The 20698-nt window shown below is 41.0% G+C and overlaps 1 protein-coding gene across 1 annotated transcript in view; it reads left to right on the top strand.

Moving 5' to 3' along the window:
• Positions 1-20698, top strand: part of NEK10 (NIMA related kinase 10) — a 241337-nt gene that overhangs the window by 61963 nt on the left and 158676 nt on the right. Inside the window, exon 11 of the mRNA XM_075211267.1 lies at positions 7968-8054. Coding sequence (XP_075067368.1) covers positions 7968-8054 — 87 coding nt within the window. The remainder of the gene's footprint in view (positions 1-7967; positions 8055-20698) is intronic.

Raw genomic sequence — 20698 nt, 5'->3', positions numbered from 1 at the left:
TGAGTTAATTTGTTATCCTGTCAATATGGCTGCCAAACCACGCCATCTCATGCCTATTTGTTTTTTTAGCAGCCATATCATTTAGTTAACATTTAACTGCTTTCCCCCAAATATTAGCATAAAGTTTTATGGTTAAATGGATGGCTTTCACCCAAACACTTGTACAGATTTTACTGTTAATAATAGGTAATATTGTACAATTAACAATCCCTAATAATAATGTATATTTGGTGATATACTATAGTTAACCTACCTGGAATATCATGGCTCGACAGGGAGATTGTTTTAGAATTTCTAACCCAATTGCTTTAATATAGCAGTATTCTCCATACAGCTAAGGAATAAGAGCATGTGTCTATCTGGACATGAGTGACGTGGATGTGAAAGGGTTAATCAAAACCAAACCACCTAGTTACTCTCATAAGTGTAATGTTGTGAAAACCAAGCCTACTTGACACACACAAATCTTTTAAGAACACAAAGCGGGAGATTTATTTCAGTGCACTGTCCCGTAGGAGCATTGCATGAAGTACGACTGCGCCTATTTCTGGGTATTATGTTTCCTAATACATTACTGGTTTTTGCTTATACCTCTATCATCCAAAGGTCTGGCGAACCTTGTAATTGAATTCCACCCAAAAACAGAGCATTGTTAAATAGTAGTTAATATGACAAAAAGTTGCAATGTTTATTGAATAAAAATGCTGATTGCAAATTGGCATACATATAAAATGCAAAACAGTTTCTTTAATAAAATAAAGCAAAAATAAAACACAGAAACAGGAAACCCAACTTACACATTTTTCATGTAGTCTGCCACCTGTAAAAAGCTGGAAGCTATGGCCAATTTATCGGTGTGAGGAAGCCACCCTTCACTGGGATGGTGGTTACCCTCCGCGGGATTCATCTCACTCGAACAGATGACAATATATGCAAAATAAGGCTTTATTACAATAGCTCAACACCATAAGACATTCACAATATACAGGGTAAATGGTAGCGTGTACCCTCCAGCAGCCTCTTGCAGTCAGCACCCCAAAGTTTCAATCTCTGTATCCTTCAGAGTATTATCCTCCTGCAGTATTACTGCTACCATTTTGCTGTATGGTCCTGTGTCCCCCAGCTTGGGCTACTAGCTCACACAGACCCTGATCGGTAGGTTTTTTTTCTGGAGGCACTGCAATGCCTGGCCCAGAGTCCTTTTTGCTGGGTTGGTGTACACCAGCATCCTTCAAGTTAGACTGAACTTCTTCACATTCTCCTCTTCTTATATTCTTAGCTGTCTACACAGGGAATCGGGTTAAGATGTCAGAATCCTTCCCCTTTCAGGGTCTATCAGTGGACACTTTAAATGTTACCTTGATTATACAATGGAATAGCTTGACTGGATTAGCTATTTGGCTGAATAAACTTAACTAAAGGTTACAAAATTACATCAGGGAAAAACATGACTTCATGCTTGCGTGAAATATTAAGACATTTGACACATTGTATCTGCAGCTTTACACAATCTAAGTCTGAGATATATTTTGATACAATAACATTTATATTGATACATATTAATACAATTCCCAATGCTATTTTAGCTAGTAAAATATTGTGGAGACACATGTCACATCAGTTGACCTAATTTCATTTCAGATTACCTGTTGTTCTAGATAATTAACATGGGCTGCCAGCTAACTATCTTAAAAATCACTCAGACATTGTTCTGATTACCAACAGCCCAAATCTATGCTATACCTCAGAACAAAGGACATTTGAGTTACAATATTGCAGGTAATAGCAAGGCTAAATGTACCTAACAACATGGAATAACATAACATAATACATTGATGCTCTGGTGTATATACTTAGACTGGGCCAAAGAATAAAAAGTACAGTAAACTGTGAGAAACTGGTGATGAATAACAAGTCCTCAGTCCAGTGAGAACCGTTTCGTCACAATGGGTATTTGGTTTGGTAGTGATTCCCAGTATGAATACTATGGAGAGTTGTGGTCGTGAAAATAGAACGTCTTTATTGCAAACAAGGATCTCACAGGTATAACTGGGTGCAGTCAATGGTTAAACATGCTTAATTCATAGATGCAGCAGATTCAAGATAAATGCAGAATACTAGACACAAAAGATGAATTGCAGGGTAGCCAGATGAACAGGTTTATCAAATGAAGCAGGATTACCAGGTTTAGCAAATGAAGCAGGATACCAAGAATACCAGGTTTAGCAGGAAAGCTGGAGATACTGGATAACAGGGAAGACAGGTTAATTGCAGGTACAGGATCAGACAGGAGGAAGGTCAGGCAAGCCAGGGTCAGAAGCCAGATAATCCACAACAATACCTGGGAGAAGACAAAGTTAGAAAAGGTAAATGAAGCCAAGGTCTGGGTCACAAACAAAGGTGCAAAATGGTGAAACAAACAAGAGTGAGATAATCAGAACTTGATCACAGTAGTTACTCAGAAAGACCAGCAGCAAACTTAAGGCAGTCTTAAAAGGCCAGTCACAGGTGATAATGATCCTGATCAGATGAGGGATTAACCCTTTTCAGGCAATAAGAACTGTCCAGGTATAACAGCAGCACCTGTGATAGCACAGAGGTACTGCAGGCCTTATTCAAAACAAGGACAGTGTCCTAACAATCGGTAGCATACTGATAACCAAAAACTGACCATTTACCAAATCATTCAGTTCAATTTTAAACTTTCTTTTTGCTTAAACCCCTCCTTGGAGTTCACTGAAAGAGGTGTGCTGCTATGCTAATCTGATTTGCAACCAATTTATTGCTCTTTTGTCCAAGAACTGTTCTCGTATTGAGTTCTAAAAATATATCCTAAATTTATTCTGAAACATAGCAAAGATTTGACTTTAATTCCACTAAACATGGAGATGATTTCCCGGTCATTTACACATGAAATATGATTTTGTTATGTGGATTCCTAGAACAAATACATCATTCTCATAGGGGCATATTTATATAATTGGCAAATGTTAGGTTTTCAATTTCAGAGGTCTTCTCAAAAATGGGTTATGTAAAGTGTTGCTTTGATTCATTATGTTTGCCATGATGTTTATACTTTTAACTTGGAGTGATCCAAAAAAACATTTTAGCCAATCTTTTGTTTGGCACTCTTAACTTAATAGGGTAAAATAGGGTTGATTGCTCCCCTGTGATAACCGCTTGTTTGCTTACACACCACAATTTGCTGCAAACCATTTTGGTTAACATAACTTCAGATTTTAAGATATAGTTCATGACAACATTACCATATTATTTCATAATGAGCCTGATTGGGGTATAATCAAGTAAATATAGTAAATCTGGCTAAAAGTGCAATCTTGCACCTTGGCAAAACCATTTTGTGGTTGTGAGAGGGAAGCATTGTAGCTAAACTCTAAGCATAAAAATAAAGCTGCTCAGTAATTGTATACTACATGCAAAAGGCATTTGTTTTCCCTGCAAGCAAGACAAAACTGTATTTTCACCCCATACATTGCAACATGTTTGGATTTGCTGCTAACTCTAAATAAAGCCCTAAGTAAAGTTATTTTTACACTTTTTTACAGACTTCAAAAATTTTCAGTCTGAACATTTTAAATTTGCCCCACATCCCATAGCGCTGCATAGTTTTGCCAAGCTTCACCTACTCCTTATTGTAATTATGGCTGCAAGCATGATATAGCTAAAGCAAGTTGTTTATATTATGGATTGAATAGAATGGGAAGCGCTGTTATAGTAGATGATATTTATTAATAAATAAATAAAATTGAAACAACCCAAGTAAACACATATAATCTAATGTTGCTAGATATTCTAATAATTAATAATAAAATCACTATACCGGTATAGAGGAGTAACCTACAAGTGTTAAATTAAGTCACATGACCTCATGTAATAATCCAACATTAGCTTTCATTCCTTCCAAAAATTTCCAAACCCTAGTGTAGGTATATTTTTGCTATCCAACTGGTTCCTCATGAAATAAGAAAAAAAATCAATAACGTAGTGCTAATAGTGAAAGCTCAGATACTCAGTCCAAATGACTAGCCGATTCGTTAAGATTTGTGCATACCAAAAAGTACAGTGCACTGTGAAAGAGTATATATAGATCCACTTTGGGTGAATAATCACAGATAGTAATTCTGATGGACAGACTTGAAACCACACAGTGGTAGTGGGCTAATGAGACCAAGTTACATTCAAACATAAATTGTAGGTCTTAATTTAGGCAATATCAATAGTTATATGATCCAAATGTCATGCTGACTTCTTTAGAACTTGTGCATACGCAAATGTCCAATGCACTCATCAAAAACGTATGTAAATCCACCTTTAAGTGAATTATCATAGATTGATGCTCTTAGTGGATATATTTAGGACATACAGAGTGATAATATATTCAGAGTCCGATCTTCAAATAAAGGTGCTGCAAGGCTTCTCAGCCAATAAGGCAAATGCAGTATATTGGTATGTGCACATAACTATATAAAGTAGAGATGCTCACTGCCCCCCGTGAAGTGGTTTTGGTTTTGGATCTGGATTAGCTTTGTGTTTTGGTTTTGGTTTTGGCAAAACCCCCCTCGTGTGTTTTGGTTTTGGTTTTGTATTGTTTTAGAAAAATTGCTAAAATATGCTAAAATCACATAATTTTGCTGTTATTTGATCCTACATTATTATTAACCTCAATAACATTAATTTCAAGTCATTTGCAGTCAATTTTGACCACCTCACAGGTCACATTATTATTTTCATACACTTTAGGACAAATATTGCAGCGACCTGGCTGGATGCTAAGCGACAGAGCAATGACTCACACACTGCAGTTCCTACCACATCTAGGACACATTGGCACACAGCAGTGGCAGAAAAGAAAAGTCAGAAGAAAAGCCTGCAAGGCCTAGTATTTGTATTTCAGCAATGACAGTTAGCAATGGATCTCTTCTCTTTAGGTGTATATAACACCATACACCTTTTTCTGCAAATTTAGAAGAGAAGCCTGCAAGGACTAGTAGTTGTATTTCTGCAATGAGAATTACCAATGGAGTTCTCCTTTCTGTGTGTTACCTATATAACACAGTAGAATTGAACTGCGGAATTAAATCAACCCTGTAAGCACTATTATTTGTATTTTTCTGCAATGAGATTTAACACTGGAGCTATGGAGCTCTCCTGAATATCACTGATTACTTTCTTTAACACTGCTACCCCCTCCTCTTTCAATTCTATCTATTTGCCTGCCCAACTGCTCTACACTCTATACTAACCCTTCTGTGTCCCTCACTCAAATGGCGCTAGATCGCCGTTGAGGGCGGTTTTTATAGATTAAAAAACTCGCAAGATCTGATGACGTCACAATGACATTTGCGTCGTTTTTGATTCTGAAAAAGCGGGAAAGACTCTGTACTCGGATCACAAAAGTTCGGCTGTGTTCGGTTTCCGAGGAACCGAGCCTGAGCATCTCTAATATAAAGTAATTTATCTGAGCAGTATCCCAAGGAAATCATTGATAGTTCTTTTTCTCATGTGAAACAAGTAACATGCAGGTACGCCAATAGCCGGAAGTGATTACGTCAACTAACACATTTCTCCACCCCTGGGTGACGGTTTCATCAGAGGTAATGGTCTCGGTACATCCTAGGGTACCTTTAAATAGGAGCTGGAATGTATATTTCACCAATTGCTTTTTCTTAGAAACGTCCAGCTTACTGCCGAATCTCACCATTAATTCGGGTCACATGTTAAACAGCCCATCAGGGGGTGTGTCTGTTGCTTAGCAATCTCATGGTCCTAAATGGCCAATCGGAATAATTCATATGAAGCTATTTTGGCTCTACCAATCAAGTTGCTATAAAAACATGTTGCTAGGTAGAAAACAATCCATTCTAAAAAGAACTCTCGTTATTTATTTAGTCTAACTTACAAATTGGATGAATAATGAACATATTGACTTATTTAGATACTGGCGTTCCTGCATGTTACTTGCTTCACATGAGAAAAAGAATATCCATGATTTCCTTGGGGTACTGCTCAGATAAATGACTTTATATAGTTATGTGCACATACTAGTATACTGCATTTGCCTTATTGGCTGAGAAGCCTTGGAGGACCTTTATTTGAAGATCAGACTCTGAATATATTATTACTCTGTATGTCCTAAATATATCCACCAAGAACATCAATCTGTGATAATTCACTTAGAGGTGGTTTTATATACGTTTTTTAAGAGTGCATTGGACATTTGCATATGCACAAGTTCTGAAGAAGTCAGCATGACATTTAGATCATATAACTATCGATATTTCCTAAATTAGGACCTACAATTTATATTTGAATGTAACTTGTCTCCTTAGCCCACTAATACTGTGTGGTTTCAAGTGTGTCCATCAGAATTACTATCTGTGATTATTCACCCATAGTGGATCTATATATGCTTTTTCACAGTGCATTGAACTTTTTTGTATGCACAAATTTTAACGAATTGGCTAGTCATTTGGACTATACATCTGAGCTTTCATTATTAGCACTGCTTTATTCATTTTTTTATATTTCCTGAGGAACCAATTGGATAGCAAAAATATACCTATACTAGGGTTTGGAATTGTTTGGAAGGAATGAAAGCTAATGTTGGATTATTACATGAGCTCATGCGACTTAATTTAACACCTGTAGGTTACTCCTCTATACCGGTATAGTGATTTTACTATTAATTATTAGAATATCTTGCAACATTTGATTATATGTGTTTACTTGGTTTGTTTCAATTTTATTTATTTATTAATAAATATCATCTACTATAACAGCGCTTCCTATTCTATTCAATCTTTTTCTATAGGGCAATTTCAGTAGATTGCCTCTTTTGGGAGCAGAAGATATAGTCAGGTGTAAATTGTTCAATCATTCATATAGGTTGTGAATACCAATCAGCACCTATTTTGTCTATTTTATGCTTATTGTTTATATTATGGCTTCATTTTTAGTATATGTTTAATTTTTTTTTATGGTCCATTTGTCTTGGGTCAAAGCACCTTTGTGTGTTTGTCCCCCATGTTGAAGTGGACAGGGTTTGTCCCCCATGTTGAAGTGGGCAGGGATAGAACAACCTATAACATATCAGATCACGAAAATGCTCTCAACGGCTCAAAATATTTGAGGAGATGAGTGCGCTGATCTTGTGAGTGGCAGTATCTTGTCCACACTTGTGGTTATGTTAGTGAGGACAGGACTGCATGTGACCCATACTCATGCATGGGGGTATCCTCATGATGTTAGCAGGGGGGTGGAGACAAATAGGAAGCCATAGGCTATTAGTATGATAGTGGAAGGTGCAGTATCCCCTTAAAGCACATAATAATAATAATAATAATAATATGTGAGTTTCCTGATATGGGAAGATTGTGTGTTCAAGCACTACTCTATAAGTAGTGTTCATAAATGTAACTTGTTATTTTTTTTATTTCAAGACATAAAAAATATGTACCTATATTAAATGACAATGTGACCAACATGTAACATTATAATTATAATACAGAACATTTTGAAACAATCTAATTAAGCCAGTGTTCATTATATCATCATTTGAAATATAAAGATGAAACTATACTGAGATGGAGAAGTGAGGGGGGGGGGGGAGGGGGGAGTTAAAAGGTAAGGGAAGGGTAACGTGGAGAGTAAAAGGAGAAATTGGAGAGTGTCAAATATTTTTCAAAAATAGCAAATTTCTAGAAGCCAGTTACAAGGGAGTAGAATATACTTACTGTGTCATCAATATAATAGGTTAAAGTATCTAATGTACGAAGAGCTGTGTTTATGAACTGTTGGGGCTATCTGAAGTATTCACAAAGTCCCAGGTCTGATTACATATATTTCCTTTCCCATGTAAGGTGCTTTATACCAAACTCTGTTTTTAACAACATGTATTGGGGGTCGTACAACCTGGTGCTTTTAACTTTTTATTTTCATTTTTGCAGTCCAGAATGCAGAGCTGCAATAAGTGAACTCAATCTTGTTGAAAATCTAATGATGATATTGCATGAATATGATCTGCTATCTAAAAGGTAAGTCTTCCGGAGAGTAAGATAAATGCAGATGTTGAAATCAGCCCCCCAAAATCTCCACTGGTGAAATTTACGTTTTTTTAAGCATAGTTTAGAGTTACAGTTATAGGTCTTGTTCACAGGACATTGCTGTATTTTTGATAAAACAGACCTTTTGAAATGTTTTATATTGTATGTAGTATATTTAAAAGATATTCTCAGCATCATGGATTATTCTTTGCTTTCAGAATATCTAGTGCAGTACTGACATGCCGGCTAACGTTGAGGATGCATTCATAATATATATTATGGACTCATGAATCAATTCCTCATGGAAATGAATTATAACTGTATGTGTTTTCATGCTTTGGGTTCAACGTTAAGACTCATTTTCTGAAACATAGCTGGAGGTTCATAAAAATATCGATCGTATTGTGAACCAACAACAGATATAGGTTTTATAATGATTTCCAGAAACACTTTGCTGCTGAGAAAATGGATCTAGGCTACATAAAATGTAGTACAAATTTTGTGCCCTCAAATCCCCACTAAGTTCACTGAATGTGCTTATAATGTTGTTTTTTATTTGGTACTTCTTAACTTATAAATCTTAAAGGATATAAATAGATACTGAGAATTACACCCACTATGCAGAATATGGGGAATTGATCTCTGTAGCTGGTAAATAGTAATAAACTAGGGCCATTATTTCTCTTGGTAAAACTCTTTAAAACCAGGCATTGCCCCTTAAAATGAAGGGCAGGTCGCAACTATCCACTGGAAAACGAAAAATTATTTTATTAATACTTTCTAATTAGGCACGATCAGTCAGTCTCCCAAGCATGGACATAACTACACATTTGTGGAACCCACAAGAAAATATTGAAAGGCCCCCATGTAGCTTCCAATGGTCAAAAAACTTGCAAATACACATAGGGCTTTGACAGATAACTCAAGCCTTCCTCATCTGTGAACCCCATAGTAGATGTACCCCCTGCACCTTTGCAGGGGCACACCCAGACATTTGCCCTACCCGGGGCGATTTTAGGGGGGGGGGGATTTAGGCCCCGCCCTCTTTCTGTGTTCTAAGGCTGCCGGCGGCTGCACAGTATGTGCAGGTCCGTTCAGCAGTGAAAGTGTGCTGCCCAGCTGCTCTGATTGTGTTTAAAACACAATCAGAGCAGCCGGGCAGCATACTGTCACTGCTGAACGGACCTGCACAGTGTGCAGCTGTCGGCAGCAAGCCCCTGGTAGGGGGGGCGATCGCCCCGATCGCCCCCCCCTGGATTCGCCACTGCACCTTTGGTAGTTATTTCCTTGATACCAAGCAGTCCCATTGTAAGATTGTAAAAATATTTTTTTCAGCATTACATACAGTTTTTTTTTGTATATTTTCTGTTACATTTATTAGGGTTCTTTTACACCCATTTCAAGCAGTCAAATTGGAGAGAGAATTGTCCACCAACGGGGCAGGCCTAACAGTCTGGCTCATACATAACATAGCTGAGCAGACATATATTTACAGTGGCTGGTATTGACAGCTCCAAACTCTCACCATTTTTGGTCGCAGGCTGTCAGTGATAGTCAAAAGGTAATGTGATGGGGAAAATATAGTAGATTCGTTTGCAAGCTCCTTGGTGAGGCACTGATGACATTATATCACAATGGGGAGCCCAATAGTAGCGCAGGGGAGGAGCAGACCAGATGTCCATAAAACCCTTTATTTAGTAGTCCAAAAGTACTATGGAGATCCATCAGACCCTTACCTCATTATATATGGTCTACCCAAGGTAAAAAAAATAATCAGGATGGAAAAGCTTTTTAAGTAATTAAAAAAGAACTAAAAATTTATAAAAAAACTTTTTAAAAAGTTATAGAAATTTAAATATTAAAACCCACCTAGCTCCTTACATAACCTTCTCCGCAGCATAATAATATAATGTTGAAAAACTGTGTTGTACACAAAATAAAGGTCAGCTTTAACCCCTAAATTATGCCAACACTCCATAATTTGTCTTCATTCCAGTGGCCTTATGCCCCATTTCTCCCCAAAAAAGAATTTTGCATGTGGATATGTTGTATTCTTGCTATAATTGGCAGATCAATAACGTTTTAAAATAGGTCTGGTTTTGAAAGGGCACAAAAAGCAAAACATTCAAATCTTCAATTAATAGACTCTTTTGCAGAAAATTTTCAGGGTGCTCAATAAAGTCTTTACATGATTGGTTCTCAGCTGTATAAGTAGATTTTTTCTTGCTTTTATCTGTAAGTTAGGAATAGTAAGTTTCCGATAACACGAATCCCGAATACCTCAAGACAAAGGGACTTTGGTGCTATGGGTCATAGGCTGTGACGAAACAAGTTTGATAACACCTTAACCAGCCTGTCCCTTGTTTCTTACAATATGTGTACTTTTTATAGTCCTGTGTCATACATTGAACCAGCTAACCTGCATTTTGCTCACTGTTACCTGTTTCCCTTGGTTCTCACTCCCTGCATTCACGGTCCATTCATGGTCTGAACTGAGCATGCGCACACCTGGTCTTTTTAAAACTTCCTGCATTCTCTTGATTGGCCAATTGCCTGTCAGCTCTGTCTATTTAAAGCACCTGCTTCTCTACTAAGGTACTAAATCTTCAGGTCTCCTTACCAGTTAGGACTCTGTTCTCTCTGTCTCCACATCGGTATCCTGTGTTACCTGTTCCACAATCAAGACCTGTGGTATTATTGCAAGAACCTCCTGCCTCATCATCGGTCCCATCCTGAAGCCATTCACATTACAGGGATCTCGGTGCATCAGTTCTCTGCAGTTCACCACCTCTCAGTATCCTGTGTTACTTGTTCCACGATCAAGACCTGCGGTATTATTGCAGGAACATCGTGCCTCATAATCAGTTCTGTTCTCAGCTATTCGCTTTCTAAAGACCTCAACACAACGGTTCACTGCCATTCACCTGAACCTCTGCATTTATCCAGCAGTCCTGCTCCACTCCACGGTTCCATCTAACCCTGCTGTAATCCCCCTTAGAGAACCGCGACCTGCGTCTAGAAAGCAGCTAAGTCCATAGTCCCTTGTGGGAATCCCTGGTGAATACCTCTCTACCGTTAGACTCCGCACCTCTCTGGGGGTAAGTCTATCTAGAGCGGGGCTTCGAGGCCTATTCCAAACTCAGGCTCCGTGACACCGTGGTTTTGTTCCCCAGCTCACCAGAGTACAACTGCAGTGTTTAATTACATGTGGATAAGGTGACATTATAGCTCATTGTAAATATGTATATTGTTTATTGTATATTGTTGATATTGCAGTGAAGCTGTTGTTCATTGTTCTTAAAGTATAGCTAGATGGGTTCTGGCTATCAGGTTCCAGGATACATTCCTGTATATATATAATATATATTTATGTATATGAAGAAATTTGTTTGTTCCTTTGTTTGTTTGTTGGCGAATATTTTCCACAACTCTCAAGATAAAGCTGCCAAATCTTACATAATTATTTAGTATTGAACAAGTGAGCTATTAGACCACATAACAACAAAGCAACAGAGAAACAAATATTGAAAACATCATTTTTGGGTTGTAAACCTTTGTTTGACTGCTGGAAGGAAGCCATACAACAACACGACATAAAGACAACACAACAAACCAACATCTTACTTTCAAAATAGCATTTCTGGTCTATTTACCAAATAATTTGCTAATATTTAAAAACTGCTACAGATTACAATTCGGACCCATGCAAAGCCGAGTTACCCTGCTTGTTGGTGTCTAATCTGTGAAAGATATTTGAGGAAGAAGATTGTATTGAGGAAGTGACTACTGCTGTCACAGCTGCCCTTTATTGCGTGATGATCCCAACAAATCCAAGCTGGTGGTCAGTAATGAAAAGTTGGGAGCATAGACTGAAGTTCCATGAGCATAATATTTAGTAAGAATTTTAAAACCCTAGATTTGAAAGTGGTAAAGATGCAATTAGCTGGTAGTGTTTGTGGGTTTATAGATGAGAATACTGTAGGTGTCATTAAAATTGGAGTAGGCAGGTCTTGTGTGGTTAATTTTTTTGTGTAATTTGTTTTTATTGAAAGGCTAGGGGAATATATACAGCAGATGAAGCATAATACCAGAGCAATCATTTGAGAACATCGCATTATATCAACCAATAATAAATGACGCAAACTGTAAAGACAAACAATACACGACAGATTAGAAAGATAAGTAGGAGAGAAGGTACATAGGGTGGAAGGGAGAAAGCAAAAAGAAGAGTGGGGTGTAGGGGAGGGGAAAGGGGATTGCTCTTACTGTGAGATCAGCGTTGCTAGGGAAGGGATGCCAAATGGGAACGCGTTCATTATGCCTATCCTCCAGTGTGTCTGCCCAGATGGTCCTCCCGTGATAAGTGGCTATCCACAATCCATGAGGGAGTGGTAAAATGGAGATTCCTTTAATTCAAGCCAGCGGAGCAACATCGCTGTGTATTCAGTAATTCTCTTTTGGTCAGAGAGGGCAATGTTATCCATGAGCCTATAAATGTCTATCTGTCTGAACCACTCCCGCATATCAGGAGAGGCAGGAGACCGTCAATGGACTGGGATAAGTGCTATGGCGACATTGCACAAATGGCAGAGTACAGATTTTTTGGGGGCGGGAAATGGAAACGTCTGGGAGGCTAACCAACCAGAAATCGGGGTCTTCTGGGACTGGACAACCCAGTATTTCTTCTGCAACCGCTTTCACCTTGCGCCAGTACAGCGCTATTACAGGGCAAGACAACCAAATATGGAGGGGGGCCCCGACCCTGAGCCACATTTCCAGCACGACCCTGAGGAACCTGGATGTATCTTATTTATTTGAGAGGATACCTGTACCAGTGAGAAAGAACTTTGTACCGTGTTTCCACCACCGAAAGGCTAGTAGAGCTCACCAGGTTGTACTGGAATGCTATAGCCCAATATTGGTCAGAGGCAGTCCTCCCAAGTTCTTTTTCCCATGCACCAGTGTAAGCAGGTAGGGTGGGTTAGAGGTTCAAAATGTACAGTTGTTATATAGTGGAAATAGTGTGTTTTGGTTCTGTGAAGACACAACACAGCTCCTAAAAGCAAGACATGCTCCTACTCGATCCCTCCATAACCGCCTTCATTTTTAGATACTATCTGTCCTGCAAGTAAAGCCAAAACTCTCATGCAGGTAGGCCTTGTTTTTACTGTGAGAGAGAAAATGCACGTACATGTCCATTGGCCACCAGCTGTCCACTCCTGGGGGTAAATGTATCAAAGTGCGAGTTTGCCAGTGTGTTTAAATCGCGGCAAATCGCGGATGTTTACCCGCGATTTTTTTTTAAAAAAATGGAAATGTATCAAGCTGCGATTTTGACACTCATGTTCAAAATCGCTGGTCATCTCTGGCGATTTTGAGCGATGTAAACACTCCCGAGTTTAGCTAACTCTCCTGTGTTTGGCAAACTCTCCTGTGTTGTAACAGTGAGATGTAAACACATCACTGTTACACTGACCTGTCATACAGCTGCCGGAGCTCCGGCAGCTGTTAAAATGTTAAAGAACAGATAAAAGTTGAAAAAAAAAAAGCGTGAGGTCCCCCCTCTATTCATGCTTAACCCTAGTGCTGCCTGACTAGTGCTGGTCCCGTGAAAATCGGGGAAAAATTTTGCGTGGGGTTCCCCCGATTTTCACTTTACCAGCACTAGGCAAACCAGCCAGGGTTGGTGGCACTATAGCAGGGAGACGCGCAGCAGGGGTCCCCCTGCCATAATGACTAACCAACCCTAGACTGTTCAGCGCTGGGCTGGATTCCCTAGGGAGTGGGGTCCGCTGAAAAAAACGAGCGGGCCCCCCCCCCTAGAAAGAACCAGCCCAGTGCTGATAGCACTAGGGCTCTTCCTACCACCCCTGGGCTGTGGGTAGTAGGGTAATACAGCGTAAAGTAGTTAAAAAAACAAACTGACACCAATTTTGTTTGTGGAACTACAAGTCCCAGCCAGCCAGGTTGCCAAAAACAGTGTGGCCATGCTGGTGCTTGTATAACTACAAGCACCAGCATACCCATGGCAGCCAGGGCATGTTGGCACTTGGAGAACCACAAGTGCCAACATGCCCTGACATTCCTGGCTTGCTGGGCCCTGTAGTTCCACAAAGAAAAAAGTTTACAAAGCCACAACACCCTCATACAAACCACATACATTTATTAAAAATAATAAAACCCACAATAAAGACACTAACCACCCTCTTTTAAACCACATGTATTTATTAAAATAATAAAACCCAAATACTTACCGATGATGCCTTCTTTCTTGCTCCAATGTCACTTATTATTTGTAAATCCATCTTGCCGGCTTGCCCCAGTCCCAGCCATTGATACCTCCATAAGGGAATCTGTGCCATCAGGAACTCTTCGCCCAGAAGGGGCACATATTTGTACATCCCGAATCTTGAGTCTTGATTGAAGATAAAAATAAAAAAAAGCCAGGAGCCGCCGCAAACACCTCCTACCTAGTAGGAGGTCCGTTCCGCAATGCTCTTACGCTGTTTGCGTAAGAGCTAACTACTGTATTATGGTATTTTCCCACGCTAGTGGGGAAATCACATAATACTGTATCTAGCGCTTACGCAATTAACATAGCGCATTGCGCATGCGCTACGCTACTTGCGTAACCTGTAATACAGTAAATACAGGTTACGCAAGTAGCGTAGCGCATGCGCAATGCGCTATGTTAATTGCGTAAGCGCTAGATACAGTATTATGTGATTTCCCCACTAGCGTGGGAAAATACCATAATACAGTATTTAGCTCTTACGCAAACAGCGTAAGAGCATTGCGGAACGGACCTCCTACTAGGTAGGAGGTGTTTGCGGCGGCTCCTGGCTTTTTTTTATTTTTTATCTTCAATCAAGACTCAAGATTCGGGATGTACAAATATGTGCCCCTTCTGGGCGAAGAGTTCCTGATGGCACAGATTCCCTTATGGAGGTATCAATGGCTGGGACTGGGGCAAGCCGGCAAGATGGATTTACAAATAATAAGTGACATTGGAGCAAGAAAGAAGGCATCATCGGTAAGTATTTGGGTTTTATTATTTTAATAAATACTTGTGGTTTAAAAGAGGGTGGTTAGTGTCTTTATTGTGGGTTTTATTATTTTTAATAAATGTATGTGGTTTGTATGAGGGTGTTGTGGCTTTGTAAACTTTTTTCTTTGTGGAACTACAGGGCCCAGCAAGCCAGGAATGTCAGGGCATGTTGGCACTTGTGGTTCTCCAAGTGCCAACATGCCCTGGCTGCCATGGGTATGCTGGTGCTTGTAGTTATACAAGCACCAGCATGGCCACACTGTTTTTGGCAACCTGGCTGGCTGGGACTTGTAGTTCCACAAACAAAATTGGTGTCAGTTTGTTTTTTTAACTACTTTACGCTGTATTACCCTACTACCCACAGCCCAGGGGTGGTAGGAAGAGCCCTAGTGCTATCAGCACTGGGCTGGTTCTTTCTAGGGGGGGACCCGCTCATTTTTTTCAGCGGACCCCACTCCCTAGGGAATCCAGCCCAGCGCTGAACAGTCTAGGGTTGGTTAGTCATTATGGCAGGGGGACCCCTGCTGCGCATCTCCCTGCTATAGTGCCACCAACCCTGGCTGGTTTGCCTAGTGCTGGTAAAGTGAAAATCGGGGGAACCCCACGCAAAATTTTTCCCCGATTTTCACGGGACCAGCACTAGTCAGGCAGCACTAGGGTTAAGCATAAATAGCGGGGGGACCTCACGCTTTTTTTTTTTCAACTTTTATCTGTTCTTTAACATTTTAACACTGCCAGGGCAGTGTAACAGTGATGTGTTTGTACAACACGCTGCTATCAAGCAGCGTGTTGTATCTGGCGTGTTTTGAAGCAAACTCTCCTGAGTTTGCTAACTCGCAGCTTCATACATTTGAGAGCTGTATAGCTGCAGTGGCAAACAGTCGAGAGTTTGATCACTGGCGATTTTGCAAACAGCGATTTTGACAGAAGCACAACTCTGGCGATTTTGCATGAAATCTCAGCTTCATACATCGGCTAGTTTCAACTCTCCTGAGAAAATCGCTGGAGTTGCAAACTCGCAGCTTGATACATTTACCCCCCGATTGCCTTACCTGTAGACTATACCTTGAAAGCCCCTAGTGTCAGTCCAGGGGGGAAGTCTGGGTTAGCAGTAATGGTGGTGAGGGGAGACAGTGGAGATGAGATGAATTTAAAAGTTCTCAACCTCGCCAAGCATTGAAGCATGGGGCCAATAGTGGAGTGTGAGGAGTATGAAAATTTGGGCAACCAGGTGAGTACGGTGGTAGAAGCACCTTTTGTCTGCCCCTCTATAGCGAACCCATTGCTTGGAAGGCGCTGCTCTAGTCCACTCCATTACCCTATTGAGAAGTACAGCGTGATAGTATATAGCAAAGATGGGTAATTGAAGGCCCTCATGTGTCTTTTGCCTATATAAAATACTGTGGAAAAACCTGAGAGGCTTACCGGCCCATACAAACATACAAGCCAATTTTTGAAGATCTAGGAAATACCTGTGGGTATATTTACTAAACTGCGGGTTTGAAAAAGTGGAGATATTGCCTTTAGAAATCAATCAGATTCTAGTTATCATTTATTTAGTACATGCTTCAAAATGACAGCTAGAATCTGATTGGTAACTATAGGCAACTGCTCCACTTGTTCAAACCCGCAGTTTAGTAAATATACCCCCTTCGGGGAATGTGTATTGGAAGCATTTGGAGGAGATGTAAAAGCTTTGGTAGAATGCTCATTTTAATTATATTCATCCTCCCAGCGTCTAAATTCTGCGCGGAACTTGAGAATTAAAGGGATAAAATTGGCAGTAACACTCCTAGATATTTGATCTGAGAGAGATGCCAGGTGAAAGGTAAGGAACATCAGAGACCCTCTAAGATATGCGGCGGGATGGAAAGATTCAGGGCCATAGATTTAGTATAATTAATTGTAAAGTTGAACAGTGCCCCAACTTCTTTAAACTCAAGCATTAAATTGGGCAATGAAATTGTAGGGTTGGTGACCATTGCCAACAAATCATCCACAAATAGGGGTAATTTGTGGTCCACCCCCCCTCCCACACCCCAGTAACATCAGGGTTATGCATGCAAATGACAAATATCAGTGGGAAAAGCGTGCAACCCTAACGCGCGCCATTATAAAGGGAGAATGTGTCGGACAGAGAGTCATTAATCTTAATACGGGTCGTAGGATTCCTGTAAAGGGAGAGGATTCTATGAAAACAGACCATACCCAATCCCATGTGCTCCAGCACCCCTTCGAGGAATTGACAATCTATCCTGTCAGAAGCCTTTTCCGTGTCAGTTGATAGTAATAGGACAGGAGTGTGCCTATCCTCTATCAGTTGCATCAGATTGATAATCTTGGTGTTTTTGTCACGAGCCTCGCTGCCCGGAACAAGGCTGACCTGTTTGTTATGTATTAGATCTGACAGGAGGGTCCTCAGGAAGTTTGCTGTCATTTCACAAAAAGTTTTAGATCAACATTTAACAGGGCGATCAGATGATCCCTGGAGCACAGGTTGGGGTCCTTTCCATTGTTAGGAAGAATCGTAATGTGTGATTCTAGCGACTGCTGGGAAAAGCTGGATTTGTCGGAGATCTCACTTAAGGCCCCAAAAGAAAAGTATTTAACACCTGGCCAAACATCTTATAATAGCCAATTGTAAACCCATCGGGCCCTGGGCTTTTGCCAGTTGGTGTGGAAGAGATAGCCTTCTCTAATTCTTTCAGGGTAAAATGTTGGTCCAGCATCTCCCTGTCAGACTATGAAAGCTTGGGGAAATTGCATCTCTGGAGATACTCACTAATCTGTTCCCGCCTAGAGTCATGGATCACCAGGGGAGAGGTCCAGCAATGTTATATAACCGGGAGCACTATGCATGGAAGGCTGAGACTATATCCCCTGTCAAATGGCTCTCCTTCCCACTAGCATCCTTTGCTGAATTAATAAAAGAGGCTTGCAGCACCTGAGTTATCAGATTCCTCGGCTTGTTCCCCCACCTGTAGTATTTATGCTTGCAACGATCAAAGGGCAATTTCTTTCTATCACCAAGCAATTTATTAAAGGCAACCCTGGCCTCTGTCTGGTCACGCAGCATTCCCACAGCCAGGGAAGATTTGTGTTTAGTTTTAAAAATCCCTGATTTTAAGCAGGAGATCTGTTTTAAGACCATTATTTTGTTGTTTAACCTGAAATGGGTCTCCTGGATAAAGACCCATGTCGGCCCTGTCAGGGTGGAAAAAATGAAGAGCCTGGGACCTTTTCTCAGGGACAGTAATCCTTTAGCATTTATGGAATAGACTCTAAGGGAGTGACCTGTGGTAGGAGGCGCATCTATAGGGTTATTTGCAGGTGGCATCATTTAGGGGGGAATCAAAAAAGCAGGCAGGTATGAGCCAGGAGGAGTTGAGATATGGAAGGCCAAGGGGGAGAGAGATGGAGGTGAGAACATCATGAAGGGGCCCAGAGGGGCGAAAAGAGAGATGAAACACTGGGGATCATGTAGGGATCAACCAAGTACATGGTGACAGGTATGAAAAATCAAGTGGTGTAAAGAACGAGTGCATGGCGGCAACTGCCTTCCCCCCACATGCAGAAAAACAAGTAGTGTAAAGTAACTAAAGCAGACATCAAACAGCAAAAATAGTTATCCCATAGAAACAGACACTATCCTAAGTGGCAGTAATATAATTATGTAGAAACACCTAAAGAACAAATAAAGTAATGTCAGCAAGGCTATAATGAGTCTTCATCACAAATAGGACAAGGATGCGTAAAGCTGAACCCTTCAAGTATGTCAAGCACTGTCCTGAGAAACTGAAATATTCGCAATCTGCTCAACACGATCAAAAGGGAGCAGTTCCTCAGGGCTATCCCCAAATTCAAGGAGTGTCCCTGGGACTTCTGCTTGGCCGACGGACTTGCTGCCATTGCTACCGCTAGGGAAGAAGTGGTGAAGAACATCCAGAAGCCTGGCTGGATACTGCCTCCTGTAATTTAGCCACATAGTCATTAGATGATTCTCTGTCATCCTGTAAAAATGTAAGCCTAGCAGCCAGGTGTGAGATGTCAGCATGTATGCTTAAGATAGCGGTGGAGACTGTTTCTTGCATTTTATGTTCCAAGTCCAAGATATCCTGTTAGATTGACAAGTACTTGATATGTTGGAGAATCTCGTGCAGATCTGCAGCGTCCCTGGGAGGTGAAGATGACACTATGGATGGCGGGTTAGTGGTGACCTTCAGTGTTGTGTTACCCGGAAGAGTCTCTGAGACAGAAGTAGTGGTAGACACCCTGAGGTACTGTCGCTTTTCAGGATGCCATGAGTTAACTCCTTTTTAGCCATGGCCTTCTTCTCATTGCCCATGAAGATAGATTTAGGTCTGTTAGTGTACTTCAAGTGCAGCAGTGTCAGTCAGCAAATGTACATATGGGGAGGAGCGGCCAGCGACATACCCACAATGGTTCAGAGCATGGTGGGGGTTGGTGGCTGCAGGACTCTGAAATGCACACACAAAGTCAATCTCACAATTGTTCAGAAAGCCCAGCTTGATTGTGCATGACCAGAACGTAAGGTGCCACAGACGTTTCATGGAATCTGTTTGGTGAGACAGAGGCACATGAATGGCTGTCATCCAGTGGGGTTAGCTCAGGTGAATGGCAGTTCAAAGGGAGGTGGTAGCCTCCAGACTCTAGCTATGGTTCAAGTGGGAGAGAGTGGGTACCCAGGTTGGGGAGGGGATGCATCCAGAGCAGTTGCTAGCCATGAAGTGGAGTGCAGGCTCTTGCGGGAAATGGAAAGAAAAAGTCACAGCCACACTCACCCAATATGTGCACCTTTTCAAACAATGTGAGACAGCTGCAGATCCTCCCTCCTCTGGCCGGCAATACAATTTGGAGGTCCTGGGTGCTGGCTTGATTGGAGGGGACCTACATGCGGTGTCTGCCCGAGTGCTGGCGTTTCTTGGGTAGCAGGACCAGATTCCATCGTGAGCCTCCTGGTTGGTGCTAGTTTGGCACAGCAAGTCCGCAGCAGCTCTTTGATATAGGAGGCAGGTGGGGCGGCTTTGTCGGTGTAGCTGCTGGCTCACAGGGGTCTCTAACTGTGTCAGCAGACCTTTGATGTTGTGCCGGTTCTGGAGAAGGGGGCCCGTGGATATCGTGGATGGCCCTGATTTTTTTTATTTCCAATGGCATCCAAGCCGCGCCACCGTGTGTGGTTAACTTTAATAAATTGGGAGAGCAAGGTAAGTGTAATTTTGTTTTGTAAAATGTTGTAATTTTTCACTTGTGAATCTGTCTGGGCCTGCGTGGAGTTAATCGGTAACCATGATTTTGACTGTAAAGAACACTCTTTGGATTGGAGAGTTTTTTTCTATTTTTTTTTGTGCCGGTGAACAAGCAGGAATGGCAGACGGGGGGCGTGCCCTTCAGTCTTGATGCCCCCCTGCCTTGTTTACCCCGCCAGCCCTGAATAGTGTTATCTGGGATAAGGCCACCTCTTAAAAAAGAGATGGTTTTTGAAAGAACATCTAAACATTTGAAGGTTGTGGGAAAGTCTGACTTATGAATACATAAAACACATACAGTCCCTAGCTATATAGATATA

The sequence above is a fragment of the Mixophyes fleayi genome, chromosome 5, assembly GCF_038048845.1.
Source record: "Mixophyes fleayi isolate aMixFle1 chromosome 5, aMixFle1.hap1, whole genome shotgun sequence".
Lineage (NCBI taxonomy): Eukaryota > Metazoa > Chordata > Amphibia > Anura > Limnodynastidae > Mixophyes > Mixophyes fleayi.
Note: the sequence above shows the minus strand (reverse complement) of the source record. Positions and strands in the feature narration are given on the sequence as shown.